Source organism: Lampetra fluviatilis, chromosome 28 (assembly GCF_964198595.1).
Source record: "Lampetra fluviatilis chromosome 28, kcLamFluv1.1, whole genome shotgun sequence".
Classification (NCBI taxonomy): Eukaryota; Metazoa; Chordata; class Hyperoartia; order Petromyzontiformes; family Petromyzontidae; genus Lampetra; species Lampetra fluviatilis.
Window position 1 is genome coordinate 332,542 of NC_136302.1, and position 26,256 is coordinate 358,797.

Sequence of the window (26,256 nt, forward strand, 5' to 3'; positions counted from 1 at the left end):
GTACGAACGCGAATCGTCGGTCTGGTTTAGTTGATGACTCATGTGTGGCGCCGTTCACGAGAAAACCCCACCCCTCCTTCCAGAATTATTACGGACAGCTGTGTCTTTAAAGCTCCAATAAACACACACGCGACACATACGGACGGACACGCACACGACACACACGGACGCAGATGTGTCCACCCCCACAACAAAAAGTTATATTGCCCCGGCCTTTGAACTCGGAAAACCGAGTGGATTTTCTCAATATAAGCCGAGGCAAAATCCATTGAACATAGATCTCTCCGGGGCTCCGGCCCCCACAGATCACCGGGGCTCAGGGCCCCCATCTCTCTCCGGGGCTCCGGCCCCCACCTCTCACCAGGGCTCCGGCCCCATCTCATCTCAACGCCGACAACGAAGAAGGATCGCTACCCTGAGTCGCCGAGCTGCGAGTGAAGCTGACGGAGATTCCAGCTATAATTCTCGTGAGAGAACTTAAACAACGAAGCCCCTGAAGTGAGGGCGGGAGAGGCATCAGCGAGTGCCCGTATGAAGCTGGCAGCTGCACGAACAAAGGAAGGCACGGAGAAGAGAGAGTGACAAGTGAAAACAAGCAATCAACCTGTAAAAAAGGGTGGAAATCGCCAAGCGTCGACCAAGCGAGCATCGAAAAGGACGAGCAGCAGCGGATGAGCAACAAGAGCCATCGTTCATTGCCAGAGCACTCCAAGCCGGTGAGCGCGCACAGCTGCGTCGTCCAGAGCCTGAGCCAACACAGCCTGAAGTAAGGGCGAGTGTCCGTGTGAAGTCGGCAGCGATCAAGGAGAGAGCGACAGCAGCAGCACGACCCGGGCGTCAACGAGCGTCGTGCCGACTCAACAATCATCCAGCAGTGGAGAAGCCTGGAGCTGCCACCAAGAGAGAGAGAGAGAGCGCCATCGAATGCGTCGCGTGTTTGATACACACACCGACCAACACCCAGTGAGAACAGACAAGACGTCCAGCAGCGACGACGATATCATCGCACACCGCCGAAGGCGAGCATTGTGCCGACTCAACAATCATCCAGCAGTGGAGAAGCCTGGAGCTGCCACCAAGAGAGAGAGAGCGCCATCGAATGCGCCGTGTGTTTGATACACACACCGACCAACACCCAGTGAGAACAGACAAGACGTTCAGCAGCGACGACGGAATCATCGCGCACCATGTCGGCGAGCGTCGTGCCAACTCAATCGAGCAGTGGAGAGAGGGAGCAGCACGGGCTCGCTGCGGCCACGCCCAAGCGAGAGGAACTTCTCTGGCTGCTGGTTGTATCCTCCCCCACCCCACAAGCTAACGACACAACTCCCGGCTTTAAGAAAATGTCATTAATTTTACAAGGGGACAACGCACACACAACACGCACATGAATAAGACTTTCAAAAAGTTATCTTTGCGTTTCAAAAAGGGTTGCCATTTCAGGGTGGTGCGTTCAATATCAACTGATCATGCAAAGCAGTTGCTGCCGTCGAGTTACATGAATAAGTGTTTTAGTCATTCATTTTCGTTAATTGCATAATCTTGCTCATGAATTTATTAACGTATGCTTTCGCCTGTGTATGTTAGAATATCACAGGTTTGTTTAGAATAAAATTGTTAACACAGAAGTATCTCGAGTGTTTCTTTTCAAATCCATGCAAAACTGTCTTATTCATAAGAACTGTATCCTGCGATGAGATATGAAATTGGAGACCTAACATAACATAAACACACTAAGATAATCAGTAAATGTTTAATCAATGATAATCGTGTTATCCTGATTGATACAACTCTGGATAAACGAAACTAAGCTTAATTATTATAACTGCACACATTAACATAATCACAAGCATTCGCATAAATTACTACGATTATCTCTGTGATTATCATAATTTATGCATATAATTACACACATTATCATAATTTATGCGATTTGCGCATTTTTCGAAATTTCATTAATCTTTATTATTTTTTATCAAAATTTAATAATTACAACATATACAACAGTCCCAGGGCCTATCTAGCCGGTCTTCTTGCTTCGCTGGTTTAAGCTGAACACTGAACCCCGAGCCCTCCGGCTCACTGCCTTATATAGCAACTCCCCCACTGAGGGGTGGGGCCGTGGGGGATCCCAGCACCGTGTTAGCCCCCCAGGCTAAACGGTGCGGACGTGGATGTAAGCATCTCTTCGCGTACGGGCATAACCACGCCCAGTGTGTTTGTTTGCCCTCCCGTAACACCTCTACAATAATATAAAGTCAGCAGATACTGATATAGAGTTAGTTACGACTAGTCAGAAGATACCACTACAGTGATACCTCGGTTCACGAACTTAATTCGTGAACTGACTCTGGTCGTGAACCGAATTGGTCGTGAACCGAGGCACATTTTCCCATAGGGTTCAATGTAAATTGCGGTTAATCCGTTCTGACCTTTTTTTTTGGTTTTTGAAGCACAAAAATATGAATCAAATGACAATACACATTACTGTAGTACTGTACAGTATAGTAATGTATAAAGAGAGAACACTAACCTTGCTTGAGATGACTTCTGGCATGGAGGAAGGCAGGTGGGAGGCGGGTGGGAGACAGTGAGCACTCAAACGGGTGAACTGTACAATACAGTAAGTACAGTATTGTACAGTACAGTACTGTATGTGCTAAAAAGCACACCAAAAATCAAAAAGTCACTGAAAGTGTCTTCACAGTACTCACAGTACTTCTTTCTGTGTCTCTGCTTCTCTCCACGATCTTCCTACAGGAAGTCACGACCATGTGACAGCCTGGAATTAGCATTAAAATGGCCACGGCTCCTGTTCGTGAACCGAAGCGGAGTTCATGAACCGGAGCATATTTTTATGAAATTTTCTGTTCGGGGAACCGAGTTGTTCGTGAACCGAAGCGTTCGTGAACCGAGGTATCACTGTATAGAGTCAATAGATACGACTATAGATTCAGTAGATACTACTGTAGTCGGGTGATACTACTGCAGTCAGTAGATGCTACTTTAGAGTCAGTAGATACTACTATAGAGTAAGCAGATACTGCTATATAGTCAGCAGATACTGATATATAGTTAGTAGTTATGACTACAGTCAGGAGATACTACTTTAGAGTAAATAAATACTACTATAGATTCAGTAGATACTACTGTAGAGTCAGTAGGTACTACTAAAGTCGGTAGATACTATTACAGTCAGTATATACTGCTGTAGAGTCGGTAGATACAACTATAAAGTCAGTAGATACTACTTTAGTCATTAGATACTAATTTAGAGTCAGTATTCACTACTATAGAGTTATACTCTCTGGTTCTTTCGGTAAAGTCACGTAGGTAGAAAAAATAATAAAAAGAACACGACGTTTAGGTCGCAACACAAGCGTCCATCATCAGGTGAGATACTACTATAGAGTCAGAAGTTACTAAAATAGAGTTAGATACTACTATAGTAATTAGATACTACTTTAGAATCAGTATTCACAACTATAGAGTTTGTTGACACTACTATAGAGTCAGCATTAACTACTATAGAATCAGAAGGTACTACTATAGAGTTAGTTACTACGATAGTCAGTGGATACTACTGTAGGACTTGAGTTATAGTGCGCCACGCATTCTCTTCCACTGTTGCTATGCAAGCGAGCAGAGTACAGTGGAGTGTATGTGAGGACACGGTTGTTGTTGTGGCATTAGGTGAGAGGGTCGTTAAGTGTTGAGACAGGTGTTTGGGGTAGCCGGGGGGACACAGGCCAGCGATTGGCTAAGAGGGTAATTGGTTATTAGCTGGCGTCGCTCTGGCGGCAACAACAAGGTCACGTGAGACCGGGGGCGAGTGATAAGCGGGGGGTTGAGATAATTAATGGGGATTAATTGGTGTGGGGATATAAGCCACAGCGCGACGGAGAGAAGGGAGTCTTGTCTTGGTCGGCGTTTTGGATGGAGCTGCAGCGACGGTGCCCGGGGAATCGCAGAGCAGGCGGTAACGGTAATAGAGCAGAGCAGAGAGAAAGTGGGTTAGCGGCGACAGACGGAGTAGAGTATACAGAGACGGTAGTAGCGAGAACGCAGTGTGCAACGAGGGGTAGCCATGCATCTGAAGGGTGCAGAGTAGAGTAGCAGTGGAGTCGACAGACCTAGCGAGAGAGAGATGAGGAGGAAACGCGGCGTGGCGAGAGAGAGACGCGGAGCGGAGTGAGGGCATGGAGAGACGCGGAGCGGTGGCGCTGCAGAGAGAGACGCGGAGCGGAGTGAGGCCACAGAGAGACGAGGAGTGGTGGCGCTGCGGAGGTGGACTCTTAAGCGGAAATTAAAGAGAACAGAAAGACAACCCGAGTAAGAGTCCTCCACTACTATAGAGTCAGTAGATACTACTATATAGTCAGATACTACTACAGTCAGTATATACTGCTGTAAAGTCGGTAGATACGACTATAGAGTCAGTAGATACTGCTATAAAGTTAATAGTTACTACTATAGTCAGGTGATACTACTTTGGAGTCAATAGATATGACTACAAATTCAGTAGATACTACTATAGTCAGTTGATACTACTGTAGAGTAAGTATTTACTACCATAGAGTCGGTTGATACAACTATAGAGTCGGCAAATACTACTACAGTCAGTAGATACTACAATAAAGCGAGTAGATACTACTGTAGAGTTAGTAGTTACTACTATAGAGTCGGTAGATGCTACTATTGAGTCGATAGATGCTAATATGATATAGAGTCGGTAGATACTACCGTAGGGTCGGTAGATACCAGAGGTGTGGACTCGAGTCATGCGACTTGGACTCGAGTCAGACTCGAGTCATGATTTTGATGACTTCAGACTCGACTTGGACTTGCCTCATCTTTGACTCGACTTGACTCGGGACTCGAGAGCAAAGACTTGAGACTTACTTGTGACTTGCATAACAATGACTTTGTCCCACCTCTGGTAGATACTACTACGGTCAGTAATTACTACGACAGTCAGTAGATACTACTATACCGTCAGTAGCTACTACTGGGCTCAGTAGATACTACTGTACAGTCAGTAGCTACAACTACAGAGTCAGCAGATACGACTATAGAGTCAGTACTACTCACACTATTGGGTGTGTAGGTATATATGCCTATGCGGGGGTGAAAATATTTTTTGAGGGGGGGGTGGGTCCACACTTTTCGGAAACCTTTAAGATCAACTATTTACCCCCCACTTTCTATAACTTTCTGGACTTCTGCAAGCCTCTTATAATTTTGTTTATGGACAAATGGAACGCCAGGCTTTTACAATAGCTTACTATTTGTGTATGTATATACATTTTGAAATATATTTTACCCCCGGGCAACGTCGGGTACTTCCCGCTAGTGTACACTAAAATTCAGACAGAAACACCAGAGGATTGATGATGCAAACATTGACAGATGAAGGCTCATGCCATGTGGGTGATTGGATTTAAATCAGTGTGCTAAATATTACACGACCACTCCACTCCACGCTACACTTGTAGCCATCTGAATACAATAAATATTCATTGGTTAAAGAGTCTATTTATCAGTATAAAAGGTAGACATAGTATTACTACAGAAAACCCAACAACAAATAAATGTCAAAATCTGTGTGGGTGGCTTTCCTGTAGACAGAATGTCCCAAGGATCCGTCAGGTCTCCTCTCATACAGAATATCTAAGAATGATAGTTTACCATCTTTCTCCACTTCCATGGTGAATCTGATGGATGGGTGTCTGGAATTAATGTGGTCCAAGAAGTGGTTCAATGCTGGGAGGCCGTGTGGCCAAATGACGAAAGTGTCATCCACATACCTCTTCCACAGGGAAGGACGCAGGGTGGATGTCTGGATGGCGTCTGATTCAAACTTTTCCATGAACATGTTGGCTATCACTGGTGACAAGGGGGAGCCTTGGGACATTCTGTCTACAGGAAAGCCACCCACACAGATTCCTACTTGAAACCTGATTCCCACCACCACCCATCTCAAAAAAATTCTCTCATCAAAACACTATACCACAGAGCTCATGGCATTTCTGACCAACACCACCTGGCCAGTGAATTAAGACATGTACATCGGGCCCTCAGGATGAACGGATACTCTGACCGCACCATCCGCCAAGCTGTTTCTCCCACCATACAGAAACAGCCACATGAAACTCCGATCAAAACTATCACGTTGCCATACATAGCAGGCGTGACCAAAAAGATTTCCAAAATTCTAAACAAACATAAGATCCAAATCCGATTCAGTACAGTACATAAAATCCGTGACCTAATTCCATCTGTGAAAGATGTCATTCCTGACTTACAATATCCTGGAGTCTACAAACTGAGTTGCCGCTGTGGTGATTGCTACATTGGAGAAACGAAACGTCATATCTCTGATCGTGTCCGCGAGCACAAGTCAGATCTGAAACACGGCAAAACATATTCTTCCGCCGTTGCCGATCATTGCTACAACGCTGTGGGCTATCATGAAATTGTCTTTTCCGAGACCAAAGTGCTCTGCAAACCTCCTGGCTACCATCAAAGGTTTGTACACGAAGCCATCCAAATATACAAACACAGACATAATTCAACCGTGATGATGGGTACAAACTTAGTAATCATTGGAAAGATGTTATTAACCATGCAAAAAAGATTTAACTACACATATTTGGACCATCTTATTTGACAGGCACTATTCTTCAGTTACCGAATAGTTTCTGCTTCTTTTTTCACACACTGGTTTTCCTGCTTTAAGTTTTACCACACATATTTGGCAAATCTAGAATTAATACCAGCAACATAGCAAAGTGCTGTTTCATCTACATAACAAAGGCTCAGTCCCATTCACAGCAGCCGCACCTTTACATAAGCCGCACCTTAACAACTCTTGGAACCTCCCAGTTCAACCAGTCTACACAACAAAGACTCATTCCTAGCAGCGGTTTCAGCCGCACCACCTCTACATAACAAAGGCTCAGTCCCAATTTACAGCAGCCGCACCTTTACATCAGCCGCACCTTAACAACTCTTGGAACCTCCCAGTTCAACCAGTCTACACAACAAAGGCTCATTCCTAGCAGCGTGCTTCAGCCGCACTGAACCTCACAATAATAATATCCAAGGGCCTGCCTTGGCTCCTCCCACCCTCAACCAGTATATATACAAGGACTGTTTTCGTGGAATTTCTCTTACTTGATACAGCAATCGTGCTGTGACAGTGCCACCTTAAGACGGAAGCTGGTGTTGCCTCCGAAACGTCGTGATTTCTATTTTATTTCTATTTTATCTTTATTAATTTTTTACCTACGTGACTTTACGGAAAAAACCTAAGAATATGAGCCATAAGCTCCCGCTTGGGGCCCCCTTTAATCCACCCAGCGTGGCCTCGCTCCGCCCTGACCACGCCCCCTTTATAGAACCTACTAGCGGGTTCCAGATGTGTCCCTTCAGTAACCTTTCCCCTAGATCCCTCTCGGGTCTATCACTTGGCCTGCTGTTAATCAGGGCTGCTTCAAATTGCAGATCGCCTTCCCTGCCAGCAGCCAGCGCTATGCTACTTAGTGACCAATTCTACGTCACTACACAGCATCAAAACAATAAAAACATTCAAATAGCCTTTAGAATTTGTTCTTGTGTCTAACATGTGTGGCTGAACGTGGGGTCATAGGGCCATCTGTGAAGGTGTTTCAGTTAGACAATCTAACACATTCCTGCGGAGGGAGCTGGTAGGAACGTTGGGTTGCTCGGTGAATGGCCAGGGTCAACGGCGGCATGGTGTATTCCGCAAATATGCCCGACTGTGAGGGCGGGCACAAGCCGGCGTGAGTAGGTTAAACGTTGAGTTTTATAAGGGCACCACGGGGTGACCAGCCCCTCACCACCCAGCCCCACCCCTCCCACCCAGCCCCACCCCTCCCACCCCTCCCACCCAGCCCCACCCCTCCCACCCAGCCCCACCCCTCCCACCCAGCCCCACCCTCCCCAACCAGCCCCTCCCCACCCTCCCCACCCAGCTCCTCCCCACCCTCCCCTCCCCACCCAGCCCCTCCCTGCACGACAGAGACAATAATCCCCTGTGGGCTGGTGTAACCAGGAGGTTCCTACCAGTATTAATTCTCTAACCTGCCAGTCAGTGCCATTTCAGTAACCACTTCCTACAGAATAGTTTATTCCAATTGTAGTGACATATACTATCACTATACTGTAGCGACGGGTACTGGAGGGACACGTGACCGGGCGCCGAGAGCCTTGCCATCATACAGTAGGGGGGGGGGAGCGCGTGGCAAAGTCACGGCCAGGAAAATAAATGGGAAGCCCCTACAGGGATCGGGGTTTGTTTGTGGGGATCATCCTGGAACTCTATGCTCTTCGCTCTTCGTTCGTCGGTTGAACTTTAGCAGCGAATCGTGGGTCAGACAGCGTGTATGCTGGCTGGCCCATTCGCTGAGATTAACTCGCACGCATATAGTGACAGTATAGCTACACTTAGCTACAGAACCCAAGTAGCTAGTGTTGTGTGCGCGCAGCAGTGTATCACACACTACACAATGATACTCAAGTGAAACATTTTGTTCCCAGAGATCTCGCCATAATGTGACTATTGCTCGGTATTATTATGAAAAGTGTGACATGTTAGCTTAGTTGACTGTTATGCACTACAGATGCCAGAGTGATTTTCTGCTCAAACAAGTATTGAAGCAGTGCTCATATCCAATTTACAGCCCTGAGCCAGTGGTGGAAATTCTACATTCCTATGATGGGGTGCCGAGATGTAATCTCCCTCGCCTGGTATGTAGGTTGTGGGTTCAATCCTGAACCTGGCGCCTGTATTTCTGGAGGTTGTGTGTTCTCTCTCCATGTGTTCATGTGGATTTTTCCCTGATTCTTCCGCCTTTGCCCTCCACATGAAGAAACATGCATTTAGATTTTTTGGTGCTATTATAAAAGAGATAATAGCAGTGGGCTTTGCCTGGTAAAATAAAAAATTGTATTTATCCAAAGGACCACTGCTCACTTCCACACAGAGCGGTGCTCAATGGGGAAAATGAATGGCCATACCTTCATCTGCGCAAGCTGCTGCTGCTGCAGCCGCCTTAAGGCCTCCTGCTGCTGTCTCTGCCGCATCATCTCCTGCTGCTGTCTCTGCTGCAGCTCCTTCTGCCTCTGCTGCAGCTCCAGATCTTGCTGCCTCTGCTGCAGCTCCAGCTCCTGCTGCCTCTGCTGCAACTCCAACTCCTGCTGCCTCTGCTGCTGCTGCAGCTCCTTCTGCCGCTGGAGCTCCACCTCCTTGCGCTTTTTCTCCTCATCCTCCTCGCAGCGTCTCCGTGCCTCCTCCTCCTCCTGATGCCGGCGCTCCTCCTCCTGCGGTAGAGACGCCACCGCCGGCGTGACCGCCTTTTTCTCGCACAAAGTAAAAGCGATTTGCTGCTCGAGTGAGCGTTGAGGTGGCGCTCATCTCCTCTTTTACAGGCCGGAGCCAGTGGTGGGCCTTCTCCATTCCAATGGCGGCAGCAAGTCTATCCACAGGACAACCACCATGGGGGCTCACTTATCAACCCCGGGGGGGATAATGGGCTGAGTCAACCTCCAGCCTGGATTTGAACTCCCAACATTCCTAATATGATTCGCTTGCTTGACCGCTGAGCCACACTGACCGGATTAAGTTACGTTACCAAAAATAATGCAAGATACGTACTTCAGGGCAGAATTTGGCTCTGACGTTGTTAATATGTTATATAATCGAGTGTTTTGGCACAAGCCACCAACAAAAACAGAGACAACAAGTACATCAGAGACTAGGCAAAAGATGGAACACAACAGAGTGCGGGGAAGGCTTGCGGGTGGGGAGGAGGGCTATCACCTGCTTTCGGATCATGTCCTCGCGTTGCCGCCGCTCCTCCTCCTCTCTCCGCCGCTTCTCCTCCTGTCTCCGCAGCATCTCCTGCTCCTGCTGGCGTCTCAGTTGCTCCTCATCCTCCTGCTGCTGTGACAAGTCATTACCCCCCGGTGACAAGTCAAACACACACTATTCACAGTTACAATAACGATGACTCGCTGTATGGGTCACCAGCTGGAATACATCGCCTTGACCATTTCCCCAATTTGTATGTAATGGAGAGACATTGGTATTTATTTTGCAAACAAAAAATATTTCATTTACGCAACCACACCTATCATCATATGCAACTCATACCAAAAACATCATCATGAAAACTTGACTATCGGTCTGATTATTTTCTAATTTTGCCAAAATTATATTTATTATAGCATTGACCATTTCAATGTTATTATCCCACAATACTGTAAACCAGTAGTTTGCAGCCTGTGTAGGTGTAATGGGGACCACAAGATCGTGGGAAGTGCTGAGCCTAACTGTTGCGGATAAGAATTCTTCAGAAAACACTATTTTGTTTACATTATATTGGTCCACTAAATATATATGAGGGTTGATAATGGCCTGAAAATCCAGGAAGTTTGAGAACCACTCCTCTAAACATATTGTTTGTCATGACCAACAGCCAATTTCCTGGAAATAAATAAGGAAAGGTGATGGCCAAGGGGTTACACATCATTTGTGATATCTTCAGATGCTGATGCATGAGGTGCCATAATAATCCAATTGCGCTGCCGACATTGGTGCGGTCCCTTATGACACAAACGTCTGCTTAACAGACAGCACCCTCCTAAACCCCACGAATGATTGGTCTGCTCCACAACCGAGGCGGCACATCAAAGTCAAAGCTAAAACTTGTTAATAGGATGCTATCAAAATCTGTCTCATCTTTTAAAAAACCAACTGAGCCTGCCTCTCTTGGCTCTATATCTTATCTTTGCTCTGTGGCAGAGCAATGATTTGTCAGGGTCACCCGACATGACGTTAAATATAGGTTCTTGAGCAGGGTCTGCAATAATCTGTGGACCATTCTCAAATCCAGGTCTCGGTGAAGAATGATAACGACACGGAGAGATCACTTCTCAATGGTCACCTGCTTTCGTCGGGCAGCCTCCTCCTCCTCTCTCCGTTTCCTCTCCTCCTCTTGCCTCTGGAGGAGCTCCTCCTGTTGTCTCCGCGTTGTCACCTTCACAGCACACGTTCGGGTGACTTGCTGCGAGGATGTCACGACGTTCGCAACAGGTGAACAAATCATTTGTCGTCATCAGACATGGATCAATTTTACTGTTGGATAAAGGCTGCCACAAACCACCACCACCTCTCATGATCCTGCGATGTAGCAATCCATTCAAGACCTGCACATTCAGTACAATTAGCATGGTTCGCTAGGTACGGTGCAAAAGAAGTTCAAAGTACATACATTAACTGATTGTATTTTTCCATCTCAGAATCTGTACTTATCCTGGAGGAATCCAATGAGCTATGAAGCTCTTTTTCACAAATAGGGGCAGGTCAAAGTAAAAAAAAAATACAAAAACTAATAGGAGTGCAAAGTATAGAAGAGGTACGCAAATCAATAAAAATTAATAACGTCCGTCAGGGGATGTCCTCCCGTACGCATTCCAATTCCTTGGCTGCCGCTCCTTTATTATTCGTGACCATTGGCCATCATCGTCCCTTCTAGCTGGGACGCGGCCTGCCCTAGCCCACTCACTTTTACTCGGCATGTAGATGTTGCCATTAACTTGTGTACATTGTCCAATCCATGAATCCCACTTTCCGTATCCAGGTGTGCATGCAATGCCAGTAACGTAACTATCCACGCTTATTTGTGCACTTCTCATTCAAAATTTTACATTAATGACCATGTTTTAAAAGCCATGTCATTGTAGGTAGTATACACAGATTAATCATTCTCTTCCTTAGCAATATATAGATGTTAATTTTCACAACCCACAAAACCATGTGAGGGTATTAACATTTATGTTTAAGAAAAAATCTTATTTTCTGTATTGGTCAATAAAAGGTAACATTACTCCTTTAAATAAAATAAAAACAAGTCAATTAAATAACTTTCTTTATTAGCAGGTGCCTACCCAGTCATATCTAGGATAACATACAAGAAATAACCTAAAACCTATTTTGTAAAAAAATTTAACTGGCCCAGTAACAAAGCAATAGCGCAGTCACTGGTGTGAATACACGAGGCTTTACGAGCTCAAAGAAAACGTGTTAACAATGTACATAGGTGTGGTAGGGTAGGGGACCCCGTGTCACACCTCTTCCTGACGCTTTCTCTCATCATCGTCCCTCATCCTGAGCTCAGCCTCGCATCTCTCTGGATCCAGCAGCTGAAAGACAAGTTCACCTTCAGTGCACACACATACCACTAATGGACTGCCTAAGGTGTTGGATTTGAATGCCATGGGGCAGTTGCAATTTGGTCTTTTTCACTGCAAATGAGATTATCCTGGTTCCATTAACCTGGATAAATTTCAACTGGTGAAACAAAATTAACGAAACAAAATTAACATGAGGATTATTTATTTGCTCACCTTGCCTCCCTTCTCACGTTCTAATTGCTGCAACTGCTCCAGAGTGGGGCCCTGCGACTCGGGTGGCAAATCCCAGATGCTGCCTCCCTCCCAGCCTGCACACACAAGCAAACCAATTCAACTTCAGAGACAACAATTTGTTGGCCATAAATACCAGGTATGGCTATGTACCAGAGGTGGGACAAAGTCATTGTTATGCAAGTCCAAGTCGAGTCGCAAGTCATCAAATTCATGACTCGAGTCTGACTCGAGTCCAAGTCACATGACTCGAGTCCACATCTCATAGGTGGGACAAAGTCATTGTTATGCAAGTCCAAGTCGAGTCGCAAGTCATAAAATTCATGACTCGAGTCTGACTCGAGTCCAAGTCACATGACTCGAGTCCACACCTCTGCTATGTACACGTCAAATCGTACTGCTCTTAAACGTTTCTTGTTTTGCATGTTTGAATGATTATATTTTATATTTCCAGGACTATCCAATATCTATGCAATCTGAAATATATATTGGAAATGCATTCATTCGATGTTGTCTGTAGACAGAGCTGAGCCACAATTCTCTCCTCCACATTACTCTGCTTCTGCTTCTCTCTTCGCTTGTCCAGCCTTGTTGAGCAAATTGGAGAGAGTGCCGATGTGACGAAGCGAGTTTTAAATGCCCCCCGAGAACCTATATATGTATTGTCAAGGACAATGGGGGTATGGATGACATGGAAAAGAAAACAATCCTACAGGGGGCGTGGGATAGCCATGCCAATGCTGCACTTGCAGAGGAAGGGAAAATTGAGGGAAAGGCGAGGCCAAGTTACGTGGAGAGGGACATGAGAAGGAGAGGCACGGGAAGAGATTGGAGAAATAACCACTATGCTGTTGTACTACAGCAGGGGCCTCTACCGATGGCTGAGACCTCTCACGAGCTGAGGTGTCAACACAGCATGCTGCTACATTAGTGAAGGACTGGACATTGAAGGAATCGGTCAATCCAAGAAGAAGTTTCTGACAGGGCTAAGTCCAGCCACTCCACTACAAGTGCCAGGGCCAAGTAAAGCCACTCCACTGCAGGTTCCAGGGCCAAGTAGAGCCACTCCACTGCAGGTTCCGGGGCCAAGTAGAGCCACTCCACTGCAGGTTCCAGGGCCAAGTAATGACACTCCACTGCAGGTTCCAGGGCCAAGTAGAGCCACTCCACTGCAGGTTCCGGGGCCAAGTAATGACACTCCACTGCAGGTTCCAGGGCCAAGTAAAGCCACTCCACTGCAGGTTCCAGGGCCAAGTAGAGCCACTCCACTGCAGGTTCCAGGGCCAAGTCATGACACTCCACTGCAGGTTCCAGGGTCAAGTAGAGCCACTCCACTGCAGGTTCCGGGGCCAAGTAATGACACTCCACTGCAGGTTCCAGGGCCAAGTAGAGCCACTCCACTGCAGGTTCCAGGGCCAAGTAATGACACTCCACTGAAGGTTCCAGGGCCAAGTAATGACACTCCACTGCAGGTTCCAGGGCCAAGTAATGACACTCCACTGCAGGTTCCAGGGCCAAGTAATGACACTCCACTGAAGGCTCCAGGGCCAAGTAGAGCCACTCCACTGCAGGTTCCAGGGCCAAGTAATGACACTCCACTGCAGGTTCCAGGGCCAAGTAATGACACTCCACTGCAGGTTCCAGGGCCAAGTAGAGCCACTCCACTGCAGGTTCCATGGCCAAGTAGAGCCACTCCACTGCAGGTTCCAGGGCCAAGTAATGACACTCCGCTGCAGGTTCCAGGGCCAAGTAGAGCCACTCCACTGCAGGTTCCAGGGCCAAGTAATGACACTCCACTGAAGGTTCCAGGGCCAAGTAATGACACTCCACTGCAGGTTCCAGGGCCAAGTAATGACACTCCACTGCAGGTTCCAGGGCCAAGTAATGACACTCCACTGAAGGTTCCAGGGCCAAGTAGAGCCACTCCACTGCAGGTTCCAGGGCCAAGTAATGACACTCCACTGCAGGTTCCAGGGCCAAGTAATGACACTCCACTGCAGGTTCTAGGGCCAAGTAGAGCCACTCCACTGCAGGTTCCATGGCCAAGTAGAGCCACTCCACTGCAGGTTCCAGGGCCAAGTAATGACACTCCGCTGCAGGTTCCAGGGCCAAGTAAAGCCACTCCACTGCAGGTTCCAGGGCCAAGTAATGACACTCCACTGCAGGTTCCAGGGCCAAGTAATGACACTCCACTGCAGGTTCCAGGGCCAAGTAATGACACTCCACTGCAGGTTCCAGGGCCAAGTAGAGCCACTCCACTGCAGGTTCCAGGGCCAAGTAATGACACTCCACTGCAGGTTCCAGGGCCAAGTAGAGCCACTCCACTGCAGGTTCCGGGGCCAAGTAATGACACTCCACTGCAGGTTCCAGGGCCAAGTAATGACACTCCACTGCAGGTTCCAGGGCCAAGTAGAGCCACTCCACTGCAGGTTTCCGGGGCCAAGTAAAGCCACTCCACTGCAGGTTCCGGGGCCAAGTAGAGCCACTGCACTGCAGGTTCCAGGGCCAAGTAGAGCCACAGCACTGCAGGTTCCAGGGCCAAGTAATGACACTCCATTGCAACTGCCAGGGCCAAATCAAGCAACTGAACTGCAAGTGCGTGGGCTAAGTCAGCAAGCAGGTGGCCTAACAGCATTCCAGTGAACAGTACTTCAGTCCCAGGGCCAAGACCAGCATGGATTGAGCACGGGCCGGGACCAAGGCAAGGATCGGGAGCGGAGCGGAACAAGGCAGACCTCCGCCTTCTGAGTCCTCCTCGGGGTCCATCTTGACAACCAGGGAACTCATTAAACAGATACCTGCGACACTTTGATCCTGCACGACAAGATGTCGTTAGGTCATCAGGACGGGCCAATAAGGAGACAGTCTCTATTCCATACAGTACCCAGACGACAGTGTTATTGGGATGAAGTGGGTAGGTGATTGTGTCAAGGATACGCTCTGTATTGTGTTGATGGTGGTGTGTGAGTTGGGTCGTTCAGTGTATGCTATTGTGCTGTTAATAGCCATTGCCTCGCCAGGTAGACACTGTGCATAGATGTTGATATAGACACAAGCGCAGGGACTATACCTTGTTGAAAGAGTTCAAACCTACCTTCAGTTAAATTAATGATTTTTACTTTTTGAGTGTTATGCATTGCATTGCACCATTTCTTGAGGACGCTTAGCCTGCCTACATTATCCTACAACATCGACGAATGTGTCATCCATGCACATCCTGGCGGCGTCAATGTGTTCCATAGTATGTCTATTGCCCCCTTCGATTGGTTGAAAAAGTGTAGCGTTTAACGATAATACGTTTCAAAACTGTTACTCTTTACATCCTGCTATATGGAGGAAGTAATATCAAGTTTGTCAACGCATAAAATCCTCTATGCTACTGAAAGCAAACCTTTCCCAGAATGTCAAGATGTCACATCAGGGCCAAAGATGTTGATGCCACCACACGTCGCCAAAACTCCCTTACCCTCCACCAAATCTACCAGCTGCCACACAGTAGACACGCAACCTCCAAGGTGTGCCCTTACAGTCCCTCACCATCTGGCCTTAGGTCGCTCTCTTGGTCGCCGCCGGACTCGTGGAGACCACTTCCCTATGCTTGTTTTGGCAAACGGCCCTCACCCATCCGACACACTCGTGCCCTACCCAGTGCCACCGTTCCTACCTGATCGTATCCACAACACAAAAGTGTTCTCATTCTGGACTTCTCCATTGCTAATCTTGTCTTGACATGACAATTCTTATCATCCATCTCGGACATCTGTGCTCAAATGCCATAATAATCTTTATCATACTTCCAGAGCACAATAAAGGTTATTATGGCTGTTAACCACGTGCTACACAAATGCAATGTATTCATTTAGGGCTTCTCCATAAAACGTTGTACTGTGTATCTTGAAAATGTATGTCTATGTTTTAGAACTCGCACTTGTTTAAATAAAGGTAAATTACACTGTGTAACCATTTTTTTTGTTCCTGGGTAGTAAGTGTTATTTCCTAATTGCTTATGCCTTAAAAGTACAGAAAATGGCTATTATTCCCCACAAACTTTGCTTTTGTGACCAGGACAGTGATATTTTGAAATGTACCTATTTTCCAGAACATTCCAGATAGATTCAGTGCTGAGTAAATTTGGAGTAACTTCTAGAACATTCTATAACTTTCCAGTAATAGTAGCATAAATACAGGGGCCTTAAGCCCACCAGTTCAGTATAGTTCCAGCTGCCTAAATAGGATACATATCTGCATTTTTCTGAGATGGCATCAAGAGGCTGCAAGCATCCGGCAGACACATTTTGCTTTATATGCAGCCAATTTATCAAGACAAGAGCGAAAAAGTACTCTGTGAAAGGATCTGCTAAGATGTGTTAGGCCTGCAAGGCATATCTCGGCATACCTGTCAGGGATCAAGACAAACCCTGGACACCTCATTTCACCTGCGAGCAATGCAAGAAAATCTGGAAGGTAAGATGGACAATTGTTGCTCGGAATTTTATGTTATAAAATTTGTCAAAAAATTGTAAAATTGTAAAGTTTATAATTTGAAAATGTTTTACAATTTTCAATGTTATGGAAAAAATATATCATACATGAAAAATGTTGCGAGAATCTCTTACACAATAGTCATGGGCGAAATAAATGTATTTTTGTAGGATGCTACAGAGGGGAAAAGAGAGCCATGAAGTTCGCTATCCCAAGAATTTGGTGGGAACCCACTGACCACTCAAGCAACTGCTACTTCTGCATGGTGGACTCTTCCAAACGTCGGACTGGCAAGAATGCACCTGCTATCACGTATCCGGACCTTCCTTCATCCATCATCCCGGTGCCACACTGCCATGAGCTCTCTTTACCCACTTCTCCGGAGAGCAGCAAAGTCAGAGAATGAGGAAGATGTAGATCCAGATGACAATTTTAGAGGTGGAGCTGAGGAGAGAAACCCATACTACCCCAACCAGAAAGACCTCAACGACTTGATCAGATATCTCAGTCTTACCAAGTCCAATGCCGAGCTTTTGACGTCTAGGCTCAAGCAGTGGAACTTGTTGGATGAAAGTGTGCAAGTCGCAGATCAGAGGAAGCGTCAGCAACTTTTTTGCAGCTTCTTCCCTCGTCAAGATGGGCTCTGCTTCTACCACAATGTGACCAGTCTGTTAGAGGCAATCGGAATCGCCTGTAACCAGAATGAGTGGCGCCTCGTCATTGACAGCTCATCCAAGAGCCACAAAGCCATGCTGCTCCATAATGGTAACAACCCATCTCTTCCCCTGGCTCACTCGGTGCACCTCAAAGAGAATTACAACAGCATCAAGACCTTGCTGGATGCCTTGAAGTATGATGAGTACGTTTGGGAGGTCATCAGACACTTCAAAATGGTAGCATTCCTGATGGGTCTCCAAGGCGGTTTTACCAAGTTTTCCCTGCTATCTTTGCCTTTGGGACAGCAGGGACACCAAGGCACACTACCACAGGCGGGACTGGCCACAGCAGACCGAGTTCTCTGTGGGGAAGAACAACGTCAAGTGGAAGCCACTGGCGGACCCCCGGCAGGTGCTGATGCCACCACTGCACATCAAATTGAGCCTCATGAAACAATTTGTCAGAGCTATAGATAAGGAGTCGGCAGCCTTCAAGTACCTTCAAGACTTCTTCCCTAAGCTGTGTGAGGCAAATGTCAAAGCCGGTGTCTTCATCGGACCACAGAAAAAGAAGATCATGGAGTGCAATGAATTCCCCAAGAAGCTTACTAGTAAGGAGAAAGCGGCTTGGAACAGCTTTGTCGCAGTGGTGCGTGGCTTCCTGGGCAATCACGAGGTCGAAAACTATGTGGAGCTGATAGAGACTCTGGTGAAGAACTACGGCACGAGCTGTAGGATGTCCCTCAAAGTCCAAATCCTTGATGCTCAATTTGATAAATTCAAGGAGAAGATGGGAGTGTACTCTGAGCAGCAAGGCGAGCGCTTCCACCAGGATATACTGGACTTTGAACGCCGCTACCAAGGACAGTATCACGGAACATGATGGGAGACTACATTTGGTGGTGGATTGGTGAAAGTGATTTACAGTATAATGGTAAATCTCGAAAAACTACCCACTTCTAAATCTTTTGTCGTAATTTTTGTATTACTTTAGTATGAATACATGTTAATTTTGATTCAAATGTTTTTTTTACTGATTTTATGTGAACGAAGACCCAAATCGCCCGTTTCTCATTGAAAATAGGTAAATTAAAAAATATCACTGTCCTGGTCACAAAAGCAAAGTTTGTGGGGAATAATAGCCATTTTCTATACTTTTTAGGCATAAGCAATTACGAAATAACACTTACTACCCAGGAACAAAAATTATGTTGTATAGTGTTATCTACCAAGGGTTTTCATACACTGTGCTGCTCACCTGCAGGCTGGGAGGTAGGCGTCTTGAGTTCCCACAGTGAACCTGTGGATTCGGGTACCGATAGGGACCGTGACACTGCAGGGATAAGGCCTTGTTGGTGCTCCTGGGTCCTACAACAGCACAGCCGTTAAACACACTGAAGCACACTGCACACACAGTGCAACAGAACACAAAAACACAGACACCAATAATTCCATAACTCATCCTTAAAGCACAGCAAGCTGGCACAGCGGGGCAATGTAGGTGGTGCACCTGCTAGTTATCTAATTTATTTAACCCATAAAACCTGGATCTGGTCAATGAAGTGCCAGCAAGCCATCAAACCTTAACATGGTCTCCAAGTGCAGCTAGCCTGACAAAGACAGATGAGCATGGTGTTGGCCACCAAACCCCCGTATTGCCCTTCATAGGTGCTCGCTAACAGCACTTTCACCAACAGTTTGTTTAAGGCTATACTGGGGAGCTTTGTCTTTGGAATCTGCGTGCTCGTGTTGGCATGTGTCTTTGTATTTTTAGTCCGAGTGTGTAGTGTATTGATAAGCGTGCTTTGCTACAAACCTGGCGACCCGAGTTTGATTCCTGCTCACAGCAAACACCAGTGGCAATAATCTGAATCGGTCTTGGGCCTCCCCTAGGCCGACTCAGCCTCAAATGAGTACCTGGTGCAGTGTTTAAACTGGTGCAGTGTTTAGTCATCGCCACTGGGGAGACAAAGGGCGCTGTGCTGGCCACCCACTCGCTCGTGTGCCGTCCCGGCCTTCATAGGTGCTCCTCGCTAACAGCACTTGCCCCAAAAGTCTGTTACGGCCATAAGGGGGGAACTTTGTCTTTGTAGTCTGTGTATGTGTAGTCTGTGTGCTGGTTTTGTGTCTCGTGTTTGGTGTGAAGATGCCAGTAGCAAGCGGATTGTGTGCACATCACTCACCTCTGCTTGAGCGTCTGGTAGTGCTGTATGAGAAGAGCTAAGTGCTGCTGTTGCTGTGGGGTCAATGGTGCCAAAGTGGCCTTCTGCTGGAGCTGCGCAATGGACTGAGCACATTGCCTGTGTACAAAAGGCATCCACATTGTTCCATCAGCATTCAATCAACCACACGTTCTTTGAAAATATAATTGTGAATACATTAATTTTTATACAGCACTAATCATAAAAATTGCACCTCAAAAATGTGGTAAAATTTGGAACATGCACTGTTTTCACACAGAGATGCAGGAACCCACAGATTAGCAGGGAAGGCAGCAAGAGCTGCCACCAACAATTGACTAAGCTCTGTGGTCCGATACTGGGATGTTTCGCACATTTTAAACGTGGAAGAAAACTTTTTTTTTAAATAACCAATATTAAATTATATGAACATGTTTAACAGTGCAATTGATCGCCTGACTTGCAACCTAAAGGACACAAGTTCAATCCCCTCTCAAGAGTTAAGTCAGCCCATCATCTCTCAAGGGTTTATAAAATTTGTACCACTTTGTGGAAATTCAACAATGGCCAGACTATGGACAAGACGGTTCCCCCACCATGGTAATGAGGAATTTCCATATCAACCATCCAAAGCTCCAACCCATAGTTGTTTTTCTTCATAAGAAATAGTCAGAAAATGAAGCATGTGCAAATTTTTTTGGAAAATGACTCGAGAAGTTTTGAATGTTGAGTGCATCACCTAAAGTTAGCAGAGGCAGTATTTAACAACTCGCATGCTTACTTTCAAATAAAAATCATGGAAAATAAGAAGTCTCAACAAGTATAAGCTTACAGTGACAATAAAAGTGCTAAATACTTAAAGAATTATCAACAAAGTGATCTAGCTGAACTACTATTACTGGCAGTCTTTCTTGAAAAGTCGACTACTGTGTATTAGATGTTGTGTATGATATTAATGTTGTAGTTTAAAACAAATGTATTGAGAGCCGGCTCCGATGAGAACATAGAACACACAAGTTCTCATGAGAGGAGCGGCCCACTGTGACTACACCGGGTTGTGTATCAAGTTGATGTTCTCAATACGGTCACCAAGAACTGCACTAACAACACACGTAGTAAATTTAGATTTCGTTTAACTTGTGAAAATTTCACCGGTGGGAAAATTTATTTTTAAAAATGTAGTGGAATTGTGCCAAAAAAGTTCCATAACATGGCACGTGGACAAGTGCAGATAAGTAGTACCGAGTGCTCTCAGATGTAATCCTGTGATGCCCCACTCTGGAGCTGTTTTCTAACACAGGTTGGTGCGCTGCTCTTCCAGTGTTCCACATGGATGATACATCTCTGTCTCATGACATGGCAGGCACCAACAGCACAATCGGAACACAAAGTGAGCTAAAAAAAAAGGGCCATATATTCTTCAAGTGTAACCTCTAACACTTTTATTGGCATACTAGGAGCTTCATTCAAAAGTGTGAAAGAGGGACACAAATCAACAAGATTTGTTTATGTCGTGCAATGTGTAGCACCTGCTGTAGAGCTGGGCTTGCAGAAACTGTTGATACTGCAGCTGCATCTGAATTATCGCCAACTCTTGTTGGCGTTTCAACCGTTCGTGGTCAGGGTCGTTCTGCAGGGACACCGGAAACAAGACATGGATGCACAGAGACGCTGTAAGAATTCAGAGTGAGAAGTGCACGTAAAAATGAAGACGCACAACTAATGGCAAGTGCAGGCAACGGAGATGCAGATTGCATAGAGCAGATGATTATTAATACTGAAGGCATTTATAAAATTAGCCCATCGTTTAAATAAAATGATGCGCTTAACTAAGAGAGCTTCAATGGAGTGAGGGTAAACACATCTTACCTGCAAGTATAGTATTAAGCCTCATAATCAATATGAACTCTACAGAAACTGGAACACCCCACTAAAAAAGTACACCGCTGCCAAAATTCAATACTTGCTTAAAAAACTCAACGATATATATTTTACCAGGTAAGGCCCATTGAGCTATGTAGCTCTTTTTCAGAAGCGACCTGGCTGTCACAAATGATAGCTCAACCAAGTGTCTTATTGTGTGAAAATGAACAGCAGACAAATACTCAAAAGGTATGTTTCTAAATGTGGAAGGAAAAACCGGAGGACTCAGAGAAAAATCCATGGTTGCACAGGGTGCATCGCTTGCCCGGTGAACGATGGCTACTCTTTGGCAGGCTTTTACCGTGTGTCACTCCCCTACTGTGTTGTGTGCTAATGGAGAAAATATACGCAAAAACACAACCACAGCCACACAGGCCGAGTGTGAAACCCAATGCACCAGAAGTAATACGATATAAAAACGAATGACCAAGTTACATTTGGAATACGATTGCAAAACATGTTACTGAGGTTCTTTAGTAAAACTCATGAAAAATGTCTTACACATTTTCGTCCAGTGGATGAGCATAAAATCATTGTGTTTCAATAATAAAGTGGAAACCTGTTGTGTTTAGAAAACAGTTGTACTTTGGTTGCTGTAGAAGTCATAAAAATGTCTTTAGCATGAAATCATCTGGTTGCAGTAAGATGGGCAATGTGTACAGGTGTATCTTTCAGCACGAGAATTAAATGACAAAAAATAACGGCATAAAATTCTAGGTTTGGCAGAAAGCGCAAGAACAAACCAGGAACGGTGGAGGTACAGGGCCAGGCGCAAACGGCACACGCCCCCACATCTTTATAACTTCCCCAAGTGGCTGGAAACCTTCGTCGCAGCCGCGTTTTACAAGCAGAGTCATGGTGAAGTACCCAGCCTGGAACCACTCTGCCATCTCCTGGTTGGTGAAGGGACCTGCCAAAATACATGAGACAGAACATTCACCAACTCAGCCGCAGGATCCTGTTGGACGCCTTTTCTAAAAAAAAAAAGACATCCAGATAAGAGAGTGATTTTTTTTGTTTACACAAATGTTTTCCAAAGAACCATGCAATGATTTCTACATCATAAACCTGCTAGGACCACTAGGAAGATGCAGCCACTTAGCAGTTTTTGTCTTGTGCATGGTTCAAACACTGCAAATGTATATTTGTACATGCATTATTGCCACGTATGTGTCAATTCACACTCTGGATACTATTGCAAACGAAATGTTCCATCTCAAGGGATTTTCCAGGTTCAATAATTTAACTGAGAAAATTTTGCAAGTTAACACGTTTTTCAATTTCCAAAATTTAACTGTTTACTTGTTTTCAAAATTCACATTTAACTCATCCTTTAGCACAATCAAATCAAAGGTTCTAAATGGAACATAAATTACTTTATGAAGTTATAATCATGTCCCTGCTTGTTGCTTTGCTCCAACACCAACAATCGTGGCCACACGTGGAACTTTGCTTCAAAGGCCAAGGCCTACGTGACCATTGCGACGCAGAAATCACACAAAGACAAAATGTTCAACTGGAACCCAGACTCCGTGTCCTCGGCCTATGCGCCATACATCGTCGCTCTTGCTCGTAAAATCCTGGATGTGGCAGAAAGCCGAGCTCCTCATCATTAGCTGTCCCAGCCAGCTGTGCAAGGTTGGCCCCCTCAATCTGGTGATTGACAATCAAAACGTCTGCCTAACACACAAAACTAAAAATCTTTATATTTTATTGAATCAGTATTTATCTTTCCATTCAAATGTCAACAGAGTTGTGAGGACATCATTCTTTCATTTAAGGAATGTTACCCAGCTGCACCACATTCTTTGCTTTGAAGACTAAGAAGCGGGCCTATTCGCTCTTCTTTTCAAGTCTTTACTATTGCGATGTCTTGTTTCTCTGGAGCCCCGAATAACCTCCTGACTAAACTGAAGTCCGGCCAAAACGCAGCCATCAGGGTGCTCACTCGCACTCCTCTTCAGGATCATAGCTCACCTGTGCTCATCACGTCACTGTATTGGCTTCCGGCTCAAGCCTGCATTGAGTTTAAGATTCTCCTCGCTGTGTTCAAGGTTTTTATGGGCTTGCGCCACTGTACATCCACGACTTTATTCAGCCACAAACTCAAACATCCAGCTACATGCTCCACTGAGATATCTGAGGTTCCCCAATCCGTGCCCTACTGAGCAGCGTTACCACACTCCAGGTTTCGAGCCTTGGGTGGTGATCACCGAGGTTCTGTCTGTACAGTGTCCAGGGTCTCGAATTCCATGCCCTTGGGAAGTCAGGAACTCAAGAGTGGATGGACACTTTTAATTTCCAGCTGAAGACCCCACCAACTGATCTCCTCCTCTCTAGGTCTCTATCTGGTTTCTTTAATCTTTATCTCCTCGATAACTTCACTTTTATTTCTTCTTTTTATGCAAGTTGGTCAGAAATCCATTGTTTAAGGGTGCCACATTATTATAAATATTACAACATGAATAATTAACTTTGCTGTTACAACTCAGGAAACCTTTTGAAACTCTCTTCAACAGCTCTGTAAAGCTGAATAACAAATCCACGTGTCCTGTCAGGTTAGGCGGGTGAATTACGGAAAAAAAAGAAATCCGTTATCAGCCACTTGCGCAACAGAAATGACACGAGGTATACCGTATTTGTAGCGTGAGGCAGAAGTAGAATAAAACTGTATTTGAAGCTTTCGTGACTGCAGGAATCCATACTCTTTGGTTCTTTCGGTAAAGTCACGTAGGTAGAAAAAATAATAGATCACGACTTTTCGATCGCCACACAAGCAATTGTCCTCAGGTGGGATAGAGAAGCAGGCTGCTGAAACAAGTCCTCATATACATATAGAGCCGAGAGGGGGGGAGTTGCCGCATCGGGCAAAAGGGTGGGGGCTAAAGATTGTGCCTAAGCGAGTGGTAAATCCAAAGATGGGAACCGAGATGAAGGATGGGAAAGGGGGGGGGTGTGGTTGATGCGAGAGCCGCGAGAGCCGTGGGGGTGGCCATATTGTATTTTGAGAGATTATCGTGAGATTAAGTTTTTCCCCTTTTATCTGGCAACAAAACAGGTGAAGTTGTTAAAACACCAAACTGAAACCTTTTACAAGGAATCATGTCTGCATTAACCACAATCAAAATATATGCATTGTCTTTGAAACTGATTGATCCACACCAGACAGCTTTCTTTTGAGCCTCGTCTCAAACGGTGTTAGACCAGAGGATGCCAAAAGGCGTACAATGCATATATTATCAGTGTGTTTTTTTTTTGCATTTTGACCACAAGTATTGTGGTCAATGCAGACATGATTCCTTGTAAAAGGTTTCAGTTTGGTGTTTTAACATCTTAACACCTATTTTGTTGCCAGAAAAAAGGAGAAAACCTATCAACATATTTTGGTACTGGAAAAGGAGGTCCCATGATGTAGATGCTCACCCGAGCTCTCATTACTCTGATAGTGCTTGTCTTTGTGCTGTACGCCTTTTGGCGTCCTCTGGTCGAACACCATTTGAGACGAGGCTTAAAAGAAAGCTGTCTCTGATGTGGACCAATCAGTTTCAAAGTCAATGCATATATTATCAGAGTACGTTTTTTCTTGATTTGAAGCTTTCGTGACTTCAGGAATTCTGTCTCTTTGGTTCTTTCGGTAAAGTCACGTAGATAGAAATAAAACAAAATAAATCACGACGTTTCGAACGCAACACAAGCGCCCGTCTTCAGGTGAAAATCGCGATAACCGCGATATCTGCTGCGAGCAGCACGATGTCAGCTGCCTTGTGAAGAGAAGCTGTTACCAGAAAGAGTTTTCTAAGTTTTTGAGAACAAAAAGGTAGCCGAAGTAGTGTTACTGGGGTATTATAGTGTAAAGGTAATAAATAACGTGGCATGTTAAAATAAATGAACTTAGATTAGCATGTTGGATTATAGTGGAAAGTTAATCAGCTTCCGTAGCACATAAGAGCTCAGATTAGAATGTAGGATTAGCATATGTATTTTGATGAGAGAAGCATGTAAAGTTAATGAAAAAAATAGCAAGTGAATGTCAGTCTGTGTAACCAAGAATAGCATGTTAAAGTTAATGAGAAAAGCATGTAAAAGTAAATGAGCGAAGTTAATGAGAATATCATGTTAAAGTCAATGTTAGTGATCCAAAAGATGGCCGTGCTAACGCGTGAGGGTGCGGAGCTCGCTCGCTGCCGCCGCGGAGAAGCTCGCTGCTGTGCTGCTAGAGGAAGACTGGTCAGACCAGGTTGTGGAGCTGGTTGCTGCGCTGGTTAATCACGTCCTTCCAATGGTTGCCAATCGAAGTTCATTTCCTTTAACATGCCACGCTATTTATTACTTTTACACTATAATACCCCTGTAACACAACTTAAGCTACCTTTGTTCTCAAAAACTTAGAAAGCTCTTGCTGGTAACAGCTTACTCTTTGGTTCTTTCGGTATGTTAACGGTTGTCCTGCTATATGGGTGCCACCTGATGAAGGTCGCTTGTGTTGCGATCGAAACGTCATGATTTGTTTTATCTTATTTCTAAAAGGTTTCAGTTTGGTGTTTAACAACTGTTTTTTTGCCAGA

The 26,256-nt window shown here is 45.5% G+C and overlaps 1 protein-coding gene across 9 annotated transcripts in view; it reads right to left on the reverse strand.

Moving 5' to 3' along the window:
• The window catches only part of GIGYF2 (GRB10 interacting GYF protein 2), a 131,793-nt gene that overhangs the window by 27,948 nt on the left and 77,589 nt on the right, over window positions 1-26,256 (reverse strand). For 5 of the 9 annotated variants that reach the window (XM_078869498.1, XM_078869504.1, XM_078869502.1 and 2 more), the window contains exons 14-22: window positions 22,435-22,601; window positions 21,298-21,398; window positions 19,772-19,888; window positions 18,847-18,956; window positions 12,433-12,527; window positions 12,157-12,228; window positions 10,971-11,090; window positions 9,845-9,967; window positions 9,043-9,378 (exon numbers count right to left, since the gene is read on the reverse strand). In XM_078869498.1, coding sequence (XP_078725624.1) covers window positions 9,043-9,378; window positions 9,845-9,967; window positions 10,971-11,090; window positions 12,157-12,228; window positions 12,433-12,527; window positions 18,847-18,956; window positions 19,772-19,888; window positions 21,298-21,398; window positions 22,435-22,601 — 1,241 coding nt within the window. The remainder of the gene's footprint in view (window positions 1-9,042; window positions 9,379-9,844; window positions 9,968-10,970; window positions 11,091-12,156; window positions 12,229-12,432; window positions 12,528-18,846; window positions 18,957-19,771; window positions 19,889-21,297; window positions 21,399-22,434; window positions 22,602-26,256) is intronic. The other 4 variants (XM_078869497.1, XM_078869500.1, XM_078869499.1 and 1 more) reach the window with 4 other exon arrangements.